Here is a 17517-nt window from a genome sequence, read left to right as displayed (position 1 = left end):
CCTTGGAGAGGAGTCATCTCCTATGTCTCATCTCTCAGCAGCCTCCCCAGCTGGTGCCGTCAGCTCCTGCTGGGCTGAGCTTTCACATCCTCTGCCCAGGGCAGGGGTGGGAGGCTGGGGAAGCTCCTCAGGGATGACCAGAGGCGTCGGGCAGCGGGCTCTACACGCCCTGACAGGGAGAAAAACGAACGGAGGCTGCGGCGCCGCCATTTTATGCCAGCCTGGGCGGGCGGCGAGGCTGCCGCTGGCGGCACCCTCGGAGCCTCCCTCACCGCGAGGGGCGTGCCGAGGCGAAGGGGGCCGGCTCTGGAGGGGCCGGCGGTTCCCTGTGAGTGGCCGCCGGCGGCGAGGGGCCGGAGCCGGGCCGGGGAGGAGCCGGCGTGGGCCGGGAAAAGCGGAGCCGGCGGCGGCGGCCGGGCGCGGGGCTGTGCTGAGCGGTGCGGTGCGGGGAGCGCCATGCGCCTGACGCAGGGCATGTGCAGCATCGCCGAGTGCGCCGCGCCCGGCGGGGACGGCCCCGCCGCCCGGCCTCGCCTCGTCAAGATTGCCGTGGTGGGGGGCAGCGGCGTGGGCAAGACAGGTGAGGGGGGAACGAGGAGGAGGAGGAGGAGGAGGAGGGAAGGGAGGGAGGGAGGAAGGAAGGGGAGCGCGGCTAACGCCTGTGTGTGCCTGCCCGCAGCGCTCGTGGTGCGGTTCCTGACGCGGCGCTTCATCGGGGACTACGAGAGGAACGCAGGTGGGTGCGGTGCTGCTGGAGGGGCTTGTGGCGGGGCGGGGGTGTCACCTGGGGGGACACACGCCCAAGAAACCCCCCAGATCTGGGAGTTGTAAGTAACCCTCTCGGAAGGGCAGCGGTGCTGAGCACGCAGCTTTCCGTCAGCCTTCACCTGTAGGGAGTTACGGCAGCCCCCGAGGGGTGACCGAGCTGCAGGTTGCACCGTGCTACATGGCAGGCTTCAAAATGAGGATGGGTTAAAGCCCAGGCTGCCAGAAATACCATAAATAACCATAAACCCCGGGCTCCTAGTAACAGAATTACAACGGAGGGGGGGAAAATAAGGCTTAACGTTGGTCCCTCAGTTGGTAAATAGGCTCCATCCCTCCCTGTGTGACTAACGGGCAGTAAAAGCAACACTTGCCTGTGGTGTTTGTGACTGTCTTTGTGAACCTGTTGGTGTTCTCGCCAGGTAACCTCTACAGCAGGCACATCCAGATAGATGGGGAGATGTTGGCGATCCAAGTGCAGGACACCCCAGGAGTCCAGGTGAGTTAGGCACAGCCACACGGGTCACCAGAGCAGCTCAGTCTGTGGGCACGCATCCCTCTGCGTGCAGCATCATCTTCTGGTCTTCCTGGAAAACACTTTGCTGTCCCTGTCAGTGTGGGAGGCAGAGATGGCAACTTGGCTTTTAACCGGCCAAGCCAGATGTGTTGGTGCCTGTAGTACACTGGTAGCAAAAAAACAGCTCACTGTTTCGGTGAATCATCTGTACATCGGAGGCCCATTACTTTGGGATGGCTGAATTACTTAAGTGTCTTGTTCCTGTATATTAGGAGTGTTAGATGGAAAAATTATGGTACATATGTAGAAGAAAAAGTCATGATTACTATTCATAAATTTGTGTGATAGAAAGTCAAGTCAGTTGTACTGGGGCCGTGCTCATTAGGATGTTACAAGTTGAAGTTTTGAATGTATAGACCTGAGTAATGCTGGATTCTTGCCTTTCTGAACTGGGCAGTGCTCCAGGTCTAAATGCTTCCAGCTCATATCTTCGCTTCCCCAGACTTACTGTCTAGCCAGTTAATTTCCCATTCTGTGGAACTACAAAGTCTTTCTCTGCATGCAGAACTACTCAGGTCAATTTTCCATTGGAGTGTAGCAAACTCCAGTGTTAAATTCCAGCTTTTTGCAGCTGAATCAACATATGTATTTATTTGCCACGCTCTGATTAAGTTTGTACTTAAAATGTGAAATGCAGATATGTGTGTCTGAAACTGTAAAATGCTGTTTAGCTTTACAGACTCTTAAAGACAGGTTCCTTCAGTCTTTTGCTAGTTCAACTCTCTAATTTGAGACCACTCGTTTTTCAGATCCACGAGCACAGTCTGGATTGTAACGAGCAGTTGAACCGATGCATTCGCTGGGCAGACGCCCTGGTGATCGTCTTCTCCATCACAGATTATAAGAGCTATGAACTCCTCAGTCACCTTTACCATCACGTTCGACAGCTGCACCCAGGGAACACCGTCCCCGTTGTCATTGTAGCAAACAAAGCTGATCTCCTGCATGTTAAAGAGGTGGAGCCTCAGCATGGACTTCAGCTGGCCAACATGCTGGGCTGTACTTTCTACGAAGTATCTGTCAGTGAAAACTACAACGATGTCTTCAATGCCTTCCACGTTCTCTGCAGAGAAGTCAGCAAGCAGCAAACCACCAGCACCCCCGAGAGAAGGAGAACCTCTCTCATTCCACGGCCAAAATCGCCCAACATGCAGGATCTGAAGAGAAGGTTTAAGCAAGCTCTGTCTGCCAAAGTGAGGACTGTCACTTCTGTGTGACAGCAGAGCCAAGCGCTGCTCTTGAGATTGAGACCTGGGGTGTTTAACACTGGCATGTCTAGGCCAGTCCAAGGCACTGTGAGAGAAGGATGGGTCAGGTGGCATTCTGCATGCCTGTAGAAGCAAGGAGTTGCTGAAATGAACAGTGGCAGATGGGAAAAGAGTAATGACCAAAAAAAAAATCCAATAAACCCTCTTCCAACAGTTCTAGGATGTGACTTGTAGAACAAATATTTTCATTTGGAAATGGAACTCTCGGCATATGAAATAAGCTTTCAGCTTGCCTTTTCTCCAGTGGGACAGATCTGGCTTAATGTTTGTGCAGAGACAACCTTTTAGCTGTAACTCTCAACTTGTACTTGAGCAGGGCAGCACCCTGAACTGCAGTTCACTGTTCAGAAGTAACCACTTGAGTCTTACTGTGTTTTCACTTGGATGAAGGACAGCATGATGTACCTGTTTAATTTTATTGCACAGTAGATCTGTTTATTTCCCTTGTATTTCAAAACAAGCAAGCATAAAACTGTTCTGTAAAAATAAGTGTAAAATAAGTGGACATGACTAGGTAGCAAGACTGTAAACAATGGTCCTTTCTATTTTTTACTGGTTATGTTATTGCTGACAACTTGACCAGACTTTGTATGCAAAACTATTGTGCACAGGGTGTAAACATACTGAGTAACAGTAACTTGTGGGTTTTTTACTGTCCAGAAAAATACTGCCCAGACTAAATGATCCGACACAGAGCTTTTGAGGAAAGAGCCTGGAGTTGGAGTGATAGTCCACTATAGCTGCCAGTGTCAGACACTTCTCTCTCTCTCTCTGGTGTATGCGAGGCAGAGAGAACCTGGCTGTGATTTGGCTCCGTGTGAAACACGGCCGGCCTGAGGCGATGAAGCTGGTAGTGTATTCAGAGCTGAGCCAGTCCCTGTTCATCCTTAAACACGTGGCTGACTTTTTTTCCTTACGTTGAGCCAATGGAGTTCACAGGCTAAAGGCCTTACACACATGCACTTTAAAAAGCCAGTTGTGCTTTTGTTTAAACTGTAACTTATTTATTTTGTGTACAGTTGCTCCTCCTAAGGAGTGGACTTCTCATTCTTACTGCCTGTTTCAACATTAAATTTTTGAATTGCATGTTTTCTTGTGCATTCTTCCTGTGTGTGAGAAACAATTAGTAGTAGTCAGTGAAGTGTTGAGATGTGGTAATTGTTTTCTCAGGGTAGTTAGCATACGTTGCAGAAACTGTAAGAAGGCCTTTGCTGCCTACACTGTTGCTTTATTAGCATAACCTGCAGGGGGGGAAGCTCTCCGGGCTGTTTTACAACTTCCTGTTACGAAATTCTTTTCGGAGAGGAACTGGAAAAAAGGTAGAGACTTTTCAAATTAAAATTGGATCCTTCATAGCCCCTTGTGAGAAAAACCTCTGGTGAGAAAATGATGCAAGGTAGGCCAGCACCTGGCTAAACAGTGTTTTAAGGGACTCCCAATTTTTTTTTTTTGTTTTTTGTTTTTTGTTTTTTTAAACAAACAAACAAAAAAAACATACAACAACAGCATTGTATAGAGGTTAGTAAGACAATGAAGAATTTAATCAAATTACTACAAGCTTTCAACTTTTTTTATTTTAATATATGTTTATATATTAAACATATATTAAAAAACAGTGGTTTTACTGTGAGCCCTCTTGGAGGAGGAGGCTTGTGCTGTGACTGGTGTGGCTGCCATGCTGGCTCCCCCATGGTTAGCACGCAGCTGTAATAATTGATGTAAGAAAACACTGGCCAGGTCCTGCTGGTGGTGAGCATTTTAGACATGAGCTACCGCCCTCAAGTAACCTAAGACTGGAATTGTGAACACAACAGCTTGCCCAGCCAGTCTGAGCTTATAAACAAATACCGTTTTGCTTATTCCTGTAGGAGACCCGTCTGCCAAGGGTGGCCTTGTGTTTTCTCTGCCCCAAACCTGATGAATACAGCTCAGTGTCACGTGCAGAGGGTTCAGGCACTCCTTGCTATGGGCCTGCACCTGCCCAAGCAAAGGCTCTTCTGTGCTGCTCCTGCTCACACGTGGCTGGTAGGAGGCCACTCAGCACCTTGGCCTGTTCCCCAGCGTGTGCTGTGTGTAGCTACCACTGCTGTTTTCTACAAATAAGGAGCTAATTATCACACCGGGGCTACTGAAAAGACCTGCTCTAGAAGAGGAACAGGCTTTTTGTGACCTGCTTTCAGCTCTCAGCTACTGAGTATGAGATGGTGGCTGGGTCCCTGCATCTATCACCACAGCTGTGGCTCCACTGGCTGAGAAGGTCCCTCTAAAGGAAAAACCATTCACTGCCTCAGCCAGAGGAGCTGCTTGCCCCATAGGATGTGCAAAAGAGTACCAGAGTCTGCTTTAATTCAGCCCCCCATTACCTGACAGAGCATTTCCTCAGACGGCCATGTCAGAGACCTGAAAGCATCTCGTGAAAGACAAGTGAGGGAGAGAAGACCACAACTGCCAGCCTCTGTTATCTCAGGAAAGCAGCAGCAGCTCAGAGGTGAGAGTGCCCGAACTCTCCAGAGCATGGAAGCCCCTTCAGGACACCTCCAAAGGCAGAAGGTTTTGGTTCTTGGGGGCAAGCAAATAGTGCAGAAAAAAAAAAAAGAGTTGCATGAATATGCAGTCCTGGCATGCACAGCCTTGTGTCCTAGGAGGGAAAGAGATGAGGAATGAGCTTATGCACTGTAAGAGCATTGCTTTATTGATTACATAATTTACAAAACATCTGTCTTCTAAGATTAAATGGTATAGAGGGAAAGAGAAAAGAAACAGAGACAGGCTGTTTGCTTTTGAATTGCTCTGCTCAAAATACGTCTTGAGCTTTTAACATTGCAATCGCACAATGTTTCTAATTTTTTATAGCACAAAGTTCCATTCTATAGCCTTTCTTATAAATCTCCTTCATAGAGGCACCATTGTCCATGCTTTATAATTGGTCCTTTGTTTCCTTCTAGTCACTCAAAAGTGAATTTAAATCAAAATGCAGCCTTTTCTGAAGATCATTATAAACATTTTAGAGAACTTAAGCTAGCTACTGAGCAAAGGTTAAAAAGCTACTTCCTATTTAATCTACTCTTTTGGCATCAGAAAGAATGCGACGTTAGAGCGAACTCCACATAGGATTTCACATTCCCATTCTTAGTGCAAGCCGTAGCCTTAGCCTCCCGCAGATGACCCAAGAGGATGTGGCTTCGTAGCTCCACCATTTTGTGTCGCAATTTGGAAGTCCTTGTGCTGTACACTATCACCATCTCTACTGGCTGCTGCTATCTTATCCCAGTTTATACCAAATTTTTATGAAGAAAAATTACATAACTGAATTTGATAGCAGCTCTTTTATGATCACAAATGAAAAATAAAAGCTGTTCTCTAATCATGCTGTTCAGAAATCCAGCTCAAGAATCTGTCACTGTGGCCTCCTGAAAATTGGAACACAATTTTCTTTTCCTTTTAACTGAATGTGAGAGGAAGATTCTTCCAGGGTTAACATCAACCCGTCACAGCCCATATGTCCTCCTGTGTTAAACTACAGAGCGGTGTGCCTCCAGAACCAGTCTTTTCTCCTGGGACTGTGGGTGGGTAAACTAGAGCAGGAAATGGGAACATGTGAGGGAAGCAGCTGCGTAACTCAGCCCTCCGTTCTGCTGCTCTCTTGCTCTGTTTCCACCAGTTTGGGTGGGAGAGCATCACCCGACTGGGAGCTGCTCTGCTGGCTAAACTGGGGCTGAGCTCCATGGCCTCTCTCTGGACAAAATAAGAGCAGGGGCTGTTCATGCTGTGTAAGGCACACATCTTTTGCAAGGCAGCACGACTGAGAGGTGGATTTACTGGCCTTTTCCTCCATCAGCAGCACTTGCCACCAGAAGCAACCCCCACGAAGCCATCAGGATTACTTGTAGGGAAAAGTACTGCTGAGGGAGCACACATTTCAGCCCCACCTGGTCCTCAGCTGCTCCTTCTCCAGGGAATTATTACAAGCAATCATCCTCGCCTCGGCAGAGTGGTGGGGGACGATTCAGCACCCTCCTGTGTGATCCTTAAGGAGCGGGGAGTTACTCACTGGACAAATGGACTATTTTTAAGAGCCCCATGGGTGCTGCACAGGTTCCCTTGCAGCCAGGTACTGCAGCAGGGACCACGTTGTTTTTTTGGGAGGCTACTGAGAACAGTGACAGACCAGGGATTCGATGCTTCCAGCCAAGGCAGTTGCTCATCTTCTCCACAAATCCTCCCCCGTCAGATATCGGTGTCAGGCTGGGGATGGTCTGTGGTGAACAACAGCTCGACAGCATCGAGTGGTGTCAGGAGTGCCGTGGAGAGCACAAGTACCTGAAAGAAGGGTGAAAAGAAACAAGAAGTCAGAGTTAAGGGGACTGATAGCAGCACTAATGAGACGTGAGCTGCTGGCGTTATGCAGTGCTAGGCCCGCTGTGCGTCCCTGGTGTTTACTGACAGGGCAATGCAGCTTGCCCAGCGAAGCCGCCTGCTAATAACCACAGTTAAATCACTTATGGAGTGTAATGAGTGGTGGCATTGTACTCCTAATGAATGTGTGCTTTGAGTCATTCCTACCCGCAGCCTGCCCAGCGATTTGTTGTGACTGCCATTGTGTTTGCTGTGAGGCACCAGATGATCAGCCAGCAGTTCCCTCTCCTGTAGCGCAGGGTTTTGCCAACAGGCACCTTTGAGTGGCAGCTGTTTCCTCTGTTTAAGGTAAAGCAAGCACTCCAGAAGTGCTGCTGGCCTGCTGTGGCTACTGGGGGAGCTACAGACTGTGTTCAGAAATGTCCCTGTGGACAGGACACACACTCTCCTAAACCAATGCTCGACCCTGGATGCTGTTGGGATGCTATTGCTTTTGTTTGGTCGAGTTACTAATCTGAGATGGGTCTGATGAGTGAAACTGTCTCTCACTACAACACACGTTGGTAGGGGCACGCCCTGGCTATTTCTCCTGAGTGAAATCCAATATGCAGGTGCCTAGCGTGAAGGCTTCTATGAAGGGCAGAGCTATCAAGCAAGGAGGGAGCACATACACTCTTGGAATTAACTCAGGGTCAAAGGACACAGCTCTTAGCCCCAATTCAGTGGCATTTGCATGATCAGGACTAATGGCTAGTTATCCATGCAGGGACATGGGAGCAGGTTTATCTTACCAGCTCACTTGAAAATGAATTAGCTTCTTCAGTGCAAATCCAAGGAGAGGAAGCACAGGCATCACCAACCTTGACTGTGTGCGTGCCTGACTCCTGTAGTAGTTATCAAATCTTTCTGCTCTTCATCATACAGCCCAAATGTGTAGTCTATACAGTGTAACATAGCAGGGGATTTGAAAGAAAGAATTGGAACACAAGCGCAGTTTAGAATTTGGTAGTACCACATTTCAACTTCTTGTTTTTCTTTCTTTCACCTTTTCACTTCAAATGATGAAAGGAATCTGGAGTTAGATTACTACAGATCCCATCTGCACTGATGATAGACTCCCCCTCACTTCTCCCCTTCCCTTAACCTCCCACACAACCTGCAGCAAACTGACACTGATTATCTCTTCTCCTTACAATGGCTGAAAAGCTGTCTCTGTAATTTGTGGGTGCCAAAGGCTGACGCTGTCTTGCTTATTTTGTGCACACATCAGAGTGGAGCACGGTATGTGCTCTTCTTGTTATAATGCAGTTTAATTCTGAAAAACACGAGGGGACACATTACCCTTTTTTTTTTTTTTTGTGTTCCGTAAGCCAAACGTCAACAATAGCCATGGTCAGATACAAGCAATTTCTTCTTGAGGTCCCAATTTTTGTCTCTTCTCGAGGCAGGTCTCTTCAGGACAGTGGGTTTCCTTTGCAGACCTTCTCCTTCAGTACAGTGTGCCTGCCCTTGATGCTTTATGTGAAGGGATACCTCTCCGGCTGACAGCCAAGGTAGAGGACCCAGGAAATTATGGCCTGACCCCCTGCCCTGCGATGGGCAGCTCCCATAAGCAGAGGGGAGGCTGCAGCTGACATCTGATGGTGAATCTGCACAGATTTATCTGTCTGCATGCCTCAGCCACATGCATACATGCTTGTGCATGTTGGGAGGGTAAAACACCATGTTCTTTCCCCTTTTTCACTCTCTTGATTAAAGGGAAGGAAAAGGTAAGCTTTTCCTTTTAGGGTAGGATACTTCTCAGTAGGTTAGGGAGGCTATTCAGCACCACCCGCAAACAAATGGTGCATAGAAAGTGCTATTTTCTTTTGTGCTTCTTCATGAGAAATAAATTTGTCATTCATATTCAGATGCAGAACAGTTCTCTGGATGGAAACGTGTCTCCTACTCCACATTTAAATGTCATTTGCTTCAACTCCAAAGAACTGCTGAAGTAACCATTGCATCCTGCCAGTTTTTCTGTTACTTTGCTCAGTTCTTTATTTTTGCACCCACACGTCTCTCCATTTCTCCCAGAGCCAATAATTAGTATAAATGTCAGTGCTTTGTCTGAATGGAACAGACTTGCGAGGCCAATGCTCCCCCCTTGCCCTGATGTCTGAAGCTGATTGCCTGAACGCCACAAAAAAGCTCTGTTAAACGCTGGCTCAAGTTAGACAAATGCCTGGCTTTTTGAAAAGAGAATAATCCCAAACAGGTGGCACACGTTCACAGCTGTAGTGCAGAAATCCAGGTAAATCCAGCAAACTCATAAACTTTTCTACATGAGAGACTTCCACAACTGTTTCTTTTCTTCTTTTCCTTCCTCCTCCTGGCTGTCCCCTGAAGTCCTTTCACCTCTAACACAGCACATTTGGACAAAGGGCACGATGCAGTAAAAGCCTGAAATTCTTGAGGAATCTGCCTCAGAGAGTGACCTGTCACCAGGGTTAAGCCAAAACAAAGCAACACCAGATCCCATGTCACCACTGTCAAGCCTCAATTCTGCCCAGAAAGCTCCCCAAAAGTCTTGCTGCATAGTTCTCCACCAGCTTGTTAACCCTGCGTTGATCTTTCAGGGTATATTAATGCATTTAGGGTGTGGATTAACTTGTCCATCACTGTGTCACAACTCAATCCCCGTTCAAGGAGGGGAAGAATTTTATTCACTCTTTTGAGGAGATTAGCAATAGGCTAAATGGGAAGAAATGTGTTATCAGGTGAAAAAACATCGTGAAAAACAGTACTCAATACTGGTTGAGACTGCCTTGCAAAGACAGCTGAGACATGGGAAGCACATGTCAAAGCCAGGGGCTGCGCAGCCTTTGGATCGCTCTGTTTTGCTAATCTCTCACTAATCAAAGTTTCATTCCATAGGAACTGCATACAAGATGTTTACAAGCCATCTTGGAAACTAGACTGGTGTTTATGATGCAGCTGGATCTGCAGCACTCCTTGCATCTCTCTGCAGATTTTGGATTACTCCGTGTATCTGCACTGCTCAGCAGATACTGACTGCTCTTTTACACACTCCTCCCCAATTAACAGTGATCTTAACATCTTAAGCACCACTGGAGCCCATCCATCCTTCTCTTCTCCCTCTCTACTCTACTGAGATGACAGAGTGGGAAAGGCAAAGACCAGATGCATAGATGCTATTGAAGCTTCACCACAGCAGCCATCCTCCCTCCAGGCATCCAGCAGCACATCCAAGAGCAGCAGACACATAGGGCTTTCTCCACATCACCTGCTTCAGGCCACCCAAGGCATCTAGCAGAGGTGCTGTTCGAGGCAGCCAAAGTCTTGTGAAGGTTCAGAGGCACAGTTTACTGGACAATTCTGCCCTAACTCCTGTGCTAAACTATTTTATTTTTTTCATTCTGACAGATGAACTTCAGTCCTGTCAAATTGCATTTTGATGTGTAGACCCTTAGGTCCAGCACCTTTTCACTTTCAGCCACCATTCACAACACTTTCTGACTTTGTCTGAGATGGTTTATAAAGACAGCCCTAGCTGCTCCTTGGTGTAGTTGAGTGGTGTGGTATGTCCAACACTCAAAGGTACCCAACCACTACTGCTCTAGCCAGGCTAAATTATCTTGCTCCTCTGCAATGCTAATTAACTTGTCTGGAGGATCACCACTGACAGGTCATTAGATGGTAAGCAGGCCCTTGGCAGGCTCCTTCCAAGCATCCCTGCACTGTGCCCCGTAGACAAACTGCCAGAGAGCCTGTAGCCTTTTATACAGCAAATGTTTCTGTTTATGAAGAATTACAATATATGAATCTTTGGAGACATGAAAAAGCTCCTTCAGAAGATGGCCAGTCTGTTTAGAAGTCTCCAGCCTGAATTTAAACTTTCAGTGGTGACTTTAATATGCAAAATAAAACAGATCCCTGGACCTTGAACACTTGTTACTTACAGATGTTTTACCACAAAATCCTAATGCCATTCCTGTATCTGCGGCTGTGGCTTAGTCTAGGTATGGTACCAGTGCTATTGCCAACATTATCTCATGAATTTCCTTAAGCTTTGTTCAGATAGGAACACTTTGAGCTGTTTCTACCTGGGTACCAGGTTTGCGTGTGGCTACCAGATCCTTCACCATTTTGACCTCGGAGACCGTCACTCCACCAACCATAAAGATGATCAGGAGAGGGTGATCCCCAGGGTGGGGGCGATTCACCTGCAAAATGAAAGAAAGCATTAGCTGTAGTTGCTCAGTCCACGATCAGGCTCTCAGAGCTGCCGGAGGAAGACTAATGAGGAAGTTCAGACAGAAATATTCATGGAATGCTGGTTTCCATAGCAGCTGAATGGGAAACCAGTGGGAATGATGACCAGTTAAAAAATAATGAACCATTTCCAGGGATGTGAGTCTTCGTGGCTTCCACTGAAATCTAGAGGAGTTTCTCATGAGGCCTGAGGGATTCTCCCTCCACCCTTTCTTCATTTCTTTCCTTCCATTCCCAGTGTGGGAGGAGAGTATTTGCATAGGTGCACAGTTTGCATACAGATGCACACAAGGCTTTAGGGAATTGGGGGTAAATTACTACCTGGTAGAAGCAAGGAGTCCGGCCTGATTGCACCAGAATCCCTGCCTTATGTCAGCAATGGAAAGAATCATAAATAATGTGTTTTCACCAGTCCAGTGAATAATCCTTTACAGTTCATCCAAGGAAAATAAGTCATGTTCATTATAGCATAAAATCAGTTTCTAGCTTGTTTCACTTCAAAGTTTTCATTACTTCTATGACTGGTGTGTAACTCATTTAGAGAAACTTTAGCTTAAAGTTATAAAAAATACTTGTTTCATTTCTTCGCAATTATCATTAAAATGGCGCAAACATTCATTTCAGCCCTTAAGACTTCATAAAGCCAAATTTTAATTTTAAACGTGAATGCGTTGCTTTACATCAGCTGCCTCTTAACCACTTCTCAAAGCGGTTAAGGAGAGTGGCTAGGAAACTTTGCTGTTTCCTAACACTCTTTCTTTCCTGAATAAACACACGACCCTGATGGTGCCTTGCTCTGCTCCTTGCTGAGTCTCTGGATGGGATGTCAGCGGAGCCTGGGCAACTGCTCTCGTTACAACACCGCATGCCTTTGAGTATGAAACACTCAAAATGTTTGGCTCTGAAAAGTGACAGTGAGAACAGTTTAATTTGCTCTTTTTCAGACTCCCCGCCCCCTCCCCTTCCAAACGCGTAGGTTTTAGGCAGCATTCATTGACGGAATGGAAGTGGCAATCAGCCCTGCTGGGGCAGAGCGCAGATCCTTTGCTTTCACCACCGGGGCAGCTATCTTTGATCCCTGGGGCTCCAGCTCCTCGGGGAATAGCTCTTCTGAGCCGTATTGTGGCTGCCCTGTAGTCTCTGGGCACTTTTCTGTCCTGCAGCTCTGTCATGCTTCCTGAATGCAAGCCTTCAGAGGAGACTTCTCCCTTTGAAGCAAGCATGGGGGGTTCGCACCCTCTCCCTCTCCGGGCTAGCTGGCCTTTGGTGACACTGTGCTCCCTGTTAAATGCTGTTCCCCAGGCAGGGAGCTCTTGAACTCCTCAGGAGTTTGAAACCAGTCCAAAAAAACTTAAGATAGACGTATCAGTGAGCTGACTATCTGTGTACTGGGTGTTTATTCTCTTAATTGCACCCACTTTGCTGGCCATCTGCATTCAGCCAATGTCACAGATGGCATATACATTCAGCAAGGTGTCCTGCAATTCTTGTGCTATGTTGAGCAATTGTCCATTCACACCAACAGACCAATTAAACCAATATACCGGAACTTACAAGGACTCTTTAATTACTTTCCCATGAGATTACTACTATCTGCATATAACATAGTGTCAGTCTCAAGCGAAAAGAAGTCCACTCTTATTACAGATACCATGAGGGGGTTAAATAAGACCTAAATATCTACTTACAAAGACTGTTACTTGCTAAAATATTAGAGTATTTCATGCCCTAATTGCTGTAAGCAGTGACACACAGCTAAAGAAATAACTGCTCACAAAGACAGTGAAGATAGAAGTTGACAAAACAAAATGCTCTGCTACTGCCCTTCAAGGTAAGACATGAATTACTAGCTTTATTCTAGCTCTACTCCTTTTCACGGCTCTTGGTTCTTCTTAACACTGTTGCCAGAGCAAACTGCTCCACTCCGTTTCATGAAGATCCTGGAAAATCCAAGTGAAGAGCTTGAACTTCAGGAGCTTGCTATTAAACAAAGCCTCTCTTTCTTAGTAACTTCCCTGGTGACAACAAACTTGTCATAAGCAAACATGTATAACACTGGACACACTGAAAGGACACCCAGCACAAGTACATTAGTGAGAAAACACAAGCTTTCGTGGCAATATTGAGAGAAAATGTCTTGACAAATCATTTCCTTCAGTCAAAATAAACCGAGATCCAAACACATGGTGCCTATATAAAACTTATTATTTTTCAGAAGACCGAAGTTCAAACCACAAATTCCAGAAATGCATATTAAAAATACTATTAGGCATGCAAACTCTAAATTAAATTAAAATTGCAATGAAAAGGGTTTTGGAATCTGTAATTTTGTTATGCTATGCACAAGTGTTTTGAAGGAGGACAATACTTTGGGTACAAAATATTTGGCTGTGTTAAGAATGTAAGTTTCTGCCAAGATTTTTTTGTTTGATAATACAACCACCCAAGGCTTTCTTTTGAAGGAACTGGCTCCGTGTAGCCAAGCACAACTCATTTCTATGATGCAGAAGAAGAGCTGGAATGGACTGCAACAAAAGCAACACGCACCTTCTGCAGTCCTTCTAAAGCTAGTTTGTTCCTGGACATTTCTGAGGCCCCTGAATCTCGCTTACTGTAAAATCTGAGTTTTGTAAAAATCCCCAAGTGAAATTCACTTTTGGTTCAAAATGCCATGCATTAAAAAAAAGGGTACCATTATCAATGAGAATGACTAAGTAAGACAAGAGCAAAACCCTGAAAGCCTCTACCTGTGATGAGGATGTATAAGGAGATACACTCAAAACTTGGTCAACTGATGCCGTGCTCCTGGCTTTGCTCTCCCAGACTCTGTAATCACCATGGGAGAAGGTTTGTAAAACCTTTTACACGCCCTTGAGCAGGCAGGTCAGGAGGAAAGGTCTGCTGGTGTAAGGGCTGCTTGGATGACTGGCACAGCTGAGAAGAGGCCAGTGCACGGTCTGTCAGGAACAACCCCATCACATCAAAGCAAAGGGCCCAAAGGAAGAATGCTTACCAAGGCATCTTTATTTGAGCTGGCACTTATATTCAGGCATTGAGGAAGAAATATACATGCAAGGAAGCTAATTAAATAATTACAGTGCTGGTGGTGCAGTAAGTGGAGTAGTTCCTCTTGTGTCAGAAATACAGCCTGGTCTGAAACTCATTTGTGCAGTAATCGAGCACTTGTCAACAAGCCAAGCTACTAACTAAATGAACCAGCACAGACACATTTGTGAGGTAAGTGATGATGTCCATGAAATATTCATCCAACATGAGGTTCACTTGGTCATCTGTTATATATTCCTTACAACAGGGTATTTTTCTTACTAGCAGAGGTGCAGGTACTTGAGGTACTATGTGTTGCTGAACAACTCTAACAATAAACATAAAATGTCTAAACTGGCACAACAAAAACAAGTTATAAGCACAGGAAGACCAGTAGAAAACATTCATATGAATCATAAAGACCAAAGAACTTGTCATCTGGCAAACAAGACTGGGAAGACAGGAGAGAGGGGAAAAGATGGAGGATGCCTGAACTTTGAGCTCAAATCTGTTGCAGTGGACACCTGCCTGGGTCATGCAACCATTGGTACAAAGCCCTTGTTCTGGCAGATACGGGCAGATGCACATCACAACGGCTTCCAGTATTTTTACCATGTCACCAGAAAGAGTTGGGGAAGAGAGCTGGAGTTGTCAGCTTATCTACATCTCAATCTGTTTAGAAAAGTCAACCTTTTCTTGCAGAAAAACCATTTTAAGATTATATCACCCCCCTCAACCACTTGCTAAATTTTCAGGAATAGATGTTGCATTTTTTTCATGTACTCTGCTCTGGCTTGTGGGAAGCTCACCGCAAACCTCCGCAAGGCTTCCTCCTCCTCCTCTTCCTCTTCTGACATCATGCAGTTCACAGAAATAGAGACGCTGGCGGTCATGCTGACTGATCCTCTCCCACTGTTTCCCTGTACTCCCCCACCTGTTCGGATTTCGGTTAATCCTCGCCTTCTGCAAGCTCTGCTCTTTTTGTCTATGTTAGTACAGCAACCAACGGTCCAGCATTGAACTCTGTGATTAGGACCTAAAACTAGCCAACTAGCCAAAGCTGTCAATGTCTCCATATAAATATTTAGACATATTTAGACTTTATGAAGTTTGCTTCTTGCCCCCCTTTTTTTTTTTTTTTTTTTTTTTGGTAAAAAAAGGATAAGCTATGTTCTTGCGTTCTTGCTTAAAAAAATACAATTGTGAGAGTTACTGGTAAATAAACCCAATCATTTAAAAAATCACTGGTGTGTGTACCACCTTGTTTAGTCTATTTGATGGTGGAACATCTGTTTCTTCTCCTATTTTTGGAGCAGCAGCATGATTTTTTTCAATACTGATACATGAAGAGAAACAACACTGGGTCACTATTTCTATAGCTATCCTCTTTTGTCTCAGGGCTTTATCATAAGCTCTGAAGAGCTGAGAATTTCCATTTAGTAACCCTGCTAAGTACACTTTGAAAATCCTTTTCAGTAGTAGGCACAAGTTTCTGAAAACAGGCACTGTATTTAGACCTATCTGATCCTGCCTTCAAGACTAGCTGGTCCTGTAATAACAGAAAAATTACATTACCTTGATAATGGGTTCTAGAATAGTACCATCACAAAAATAAAAATCACTTTTGTCACCTGTCTTTAGATGCAAAGGACTAGCAGGCATTTACACAATAGGAAAATGTTTTTCTTGTTTTTCTTTTCAATTATAGAATCACAGTTCAACTGAGGTTGGAAACAATCTTTGTAGTTTATCAAGTCCACCTCCCTGCACGAAGCAGGGCAAACCTCAACATTATATCGTGTTGCTCAGGGCTTTGTACAGCCAACCAAGGTTTGGAAAACATAAAGATGGAGAATTCACAGCCTCTCTGGACTTCCTGACTTATCAGTCTTCCTCCACACTGCAAGTTGAACCTTGTCAGGTTATAGAAAAAGCACCGAATATGGAGCTCCTTGGACAGCCTTCTTCCCCTGTGAGAACTGACTGTTTATTCTTACTTCTCCCTATCTCAATGCTGCCCATTGTCCATAAAATTCCTTGATGAGATGCCTTGTGGAATGCCTTTTGGTAATCCACAGAGGTTATATGACCTGCCACTCGCTTACCAGTTTGCTTGCTGATGTCTCTGAAGAGCTCCAAAAGCTATGTGAGGTAGGACATCCCGTTGTTGAAGCCCCATTGACTCCTCCCAGATATATCATCCTTGTTTAGATGTCCAGTCTGCTCCATTCTTCAGGTGGTGACACCCATTTATTCTGTACCCACAATGTGCTGCCTCAAGCTATTCCCAGCCCCTTTGTAGGGACTTAACTCAGAACAAAAGCAAACACATAAAGTCAGCTACAGCCATGTGATGCTATAAGCTCGGGAAAATCGTACAGATGAGCTTGGGAAGCCTTATTTACCTTCATGAACATGCTGAATCCAGTTTTAAGGAGATCAGTGAGGCCTGATGACATATGCTCGATATCAACAGGATCAGGTCGATCAGGATTACAGATCTCCTCCACCACCTGTTTCAGCAGTGGTTTGTAAGAAGCCTGCGCAAAAAAAGAACAACACACTGTGAGTAAGGCTGTTTACACTTGGTGCAACTGCTCTTCTAAACCTTTTATTTCCATTAAAGGAATTAGAAATACTTATTCCAGAAAGGAAATCACTGACAGACATATAAAAAATGCAGAAGCAGCAATGGTGTTTGTGACATTGACAACAAATGGTGTGCAGCAGCACAGCACCGAACTGAAAAGACAGGAAGACTGCCCAATATTTTCTCTGCCCTTTGTGTATCAGATGAGTAAGGAGAGGTAAGAAGTGAAGGCAGGCTTCTGGTTTCTCTAGGTGTTTTTTGGGGTAGTAGAAGAGGGGACACCAGCAGGGATGATGCTATTGCCCATCACACACCCAGAAGGTCTCATTTTCTTTGGAATGACTCTACAAACACATTAATAGGGATGTTTAGGAAAGGTTGCTCACTGACAGCTCCTGCCTCCCCACAGGTGTCATGGCATCATTGAACAGGGCTGTGAAGAGCCAACCCACCTCTTTGTCCCTTGTGGAAGCGCAGAACTAAGGAGTCCTACTAATCCTTCAGCTTCTGCAGCCAGCTCACTCTACATAATACCTGCACCTATCAAAAGCCTTGAGAAAAATAGGCCAAACCCCACTAATATCAGAGATGTTAACGACCAGGAAGAATGGGGCATGTAAAGGCACTCAGGGTTTGCACCC

General features: G+C 45.7%; 2 protein-coding genes across 2 annotated transcripts in view; one reads left to right on the top strand and one right to left on the bottom strand.

The window, feature by feature from the left end:
* Nucleotides 1-447: 447 nt before the first annotated feature.
* On the top strand, nt 448-2559 carry RASL11B (RAS like family 11 member B; the record flags this gene model as incomplete). Its single annotated transcript, XM_084285733.1, has 4 exons — nt 448-580; nt 680-736; nt 1188-1264; nt 2092-2559. Exons 1-4 carry the CDS (start codon nt 457-459, stop codon nt 2557-2559), a joined length of 726 nt encoding a protein of 241 aa, XP_084141859.1. The 5' UTR covers nt 448-456.
* A 2732-nt stretch (nt 2560-5291) lies between these two features.
* Nucleotides 5292-17517, bottom strand: part of SCFD2 (sec1 family domain containing 2) — a 193692-nt gene continuing 181466 nt past the window's right edge. The window contains exons 7-9 of the mRNA XM_084285891.1: nt 16692-16826; nt 11073-11192; nt 5292-6930 (exon numbers count right to left, since the gene is read on the bottom strand). Of these exons, the coding sequence (XP_084142017.1) occupies nt 6838-6930; nt 11073-11192; nt 16692-16826 (348 nt within the window). The 3' untranslated portion in view covers nt 5292-6837. The remainder of the gene's footprint in view (nt 6931-11072; nt 11193-16691; nt 16827-17517) is intronic.

Source organism: Netta rufina (assembly GCF_964035555.1).
Source record: "Netta rufina genome assembly, chromosome: 4".
NCBI classification, from domain to species: Eukaryota; Metazoa; Chordata; class Aves; order Anseriformes; family Anatidae; genus Netta; species Netta rufina.
Note: the sequence above shows the minus strand (reverse complement) of the source record. Positions and strands in the feature narration are given on the sequence as shown.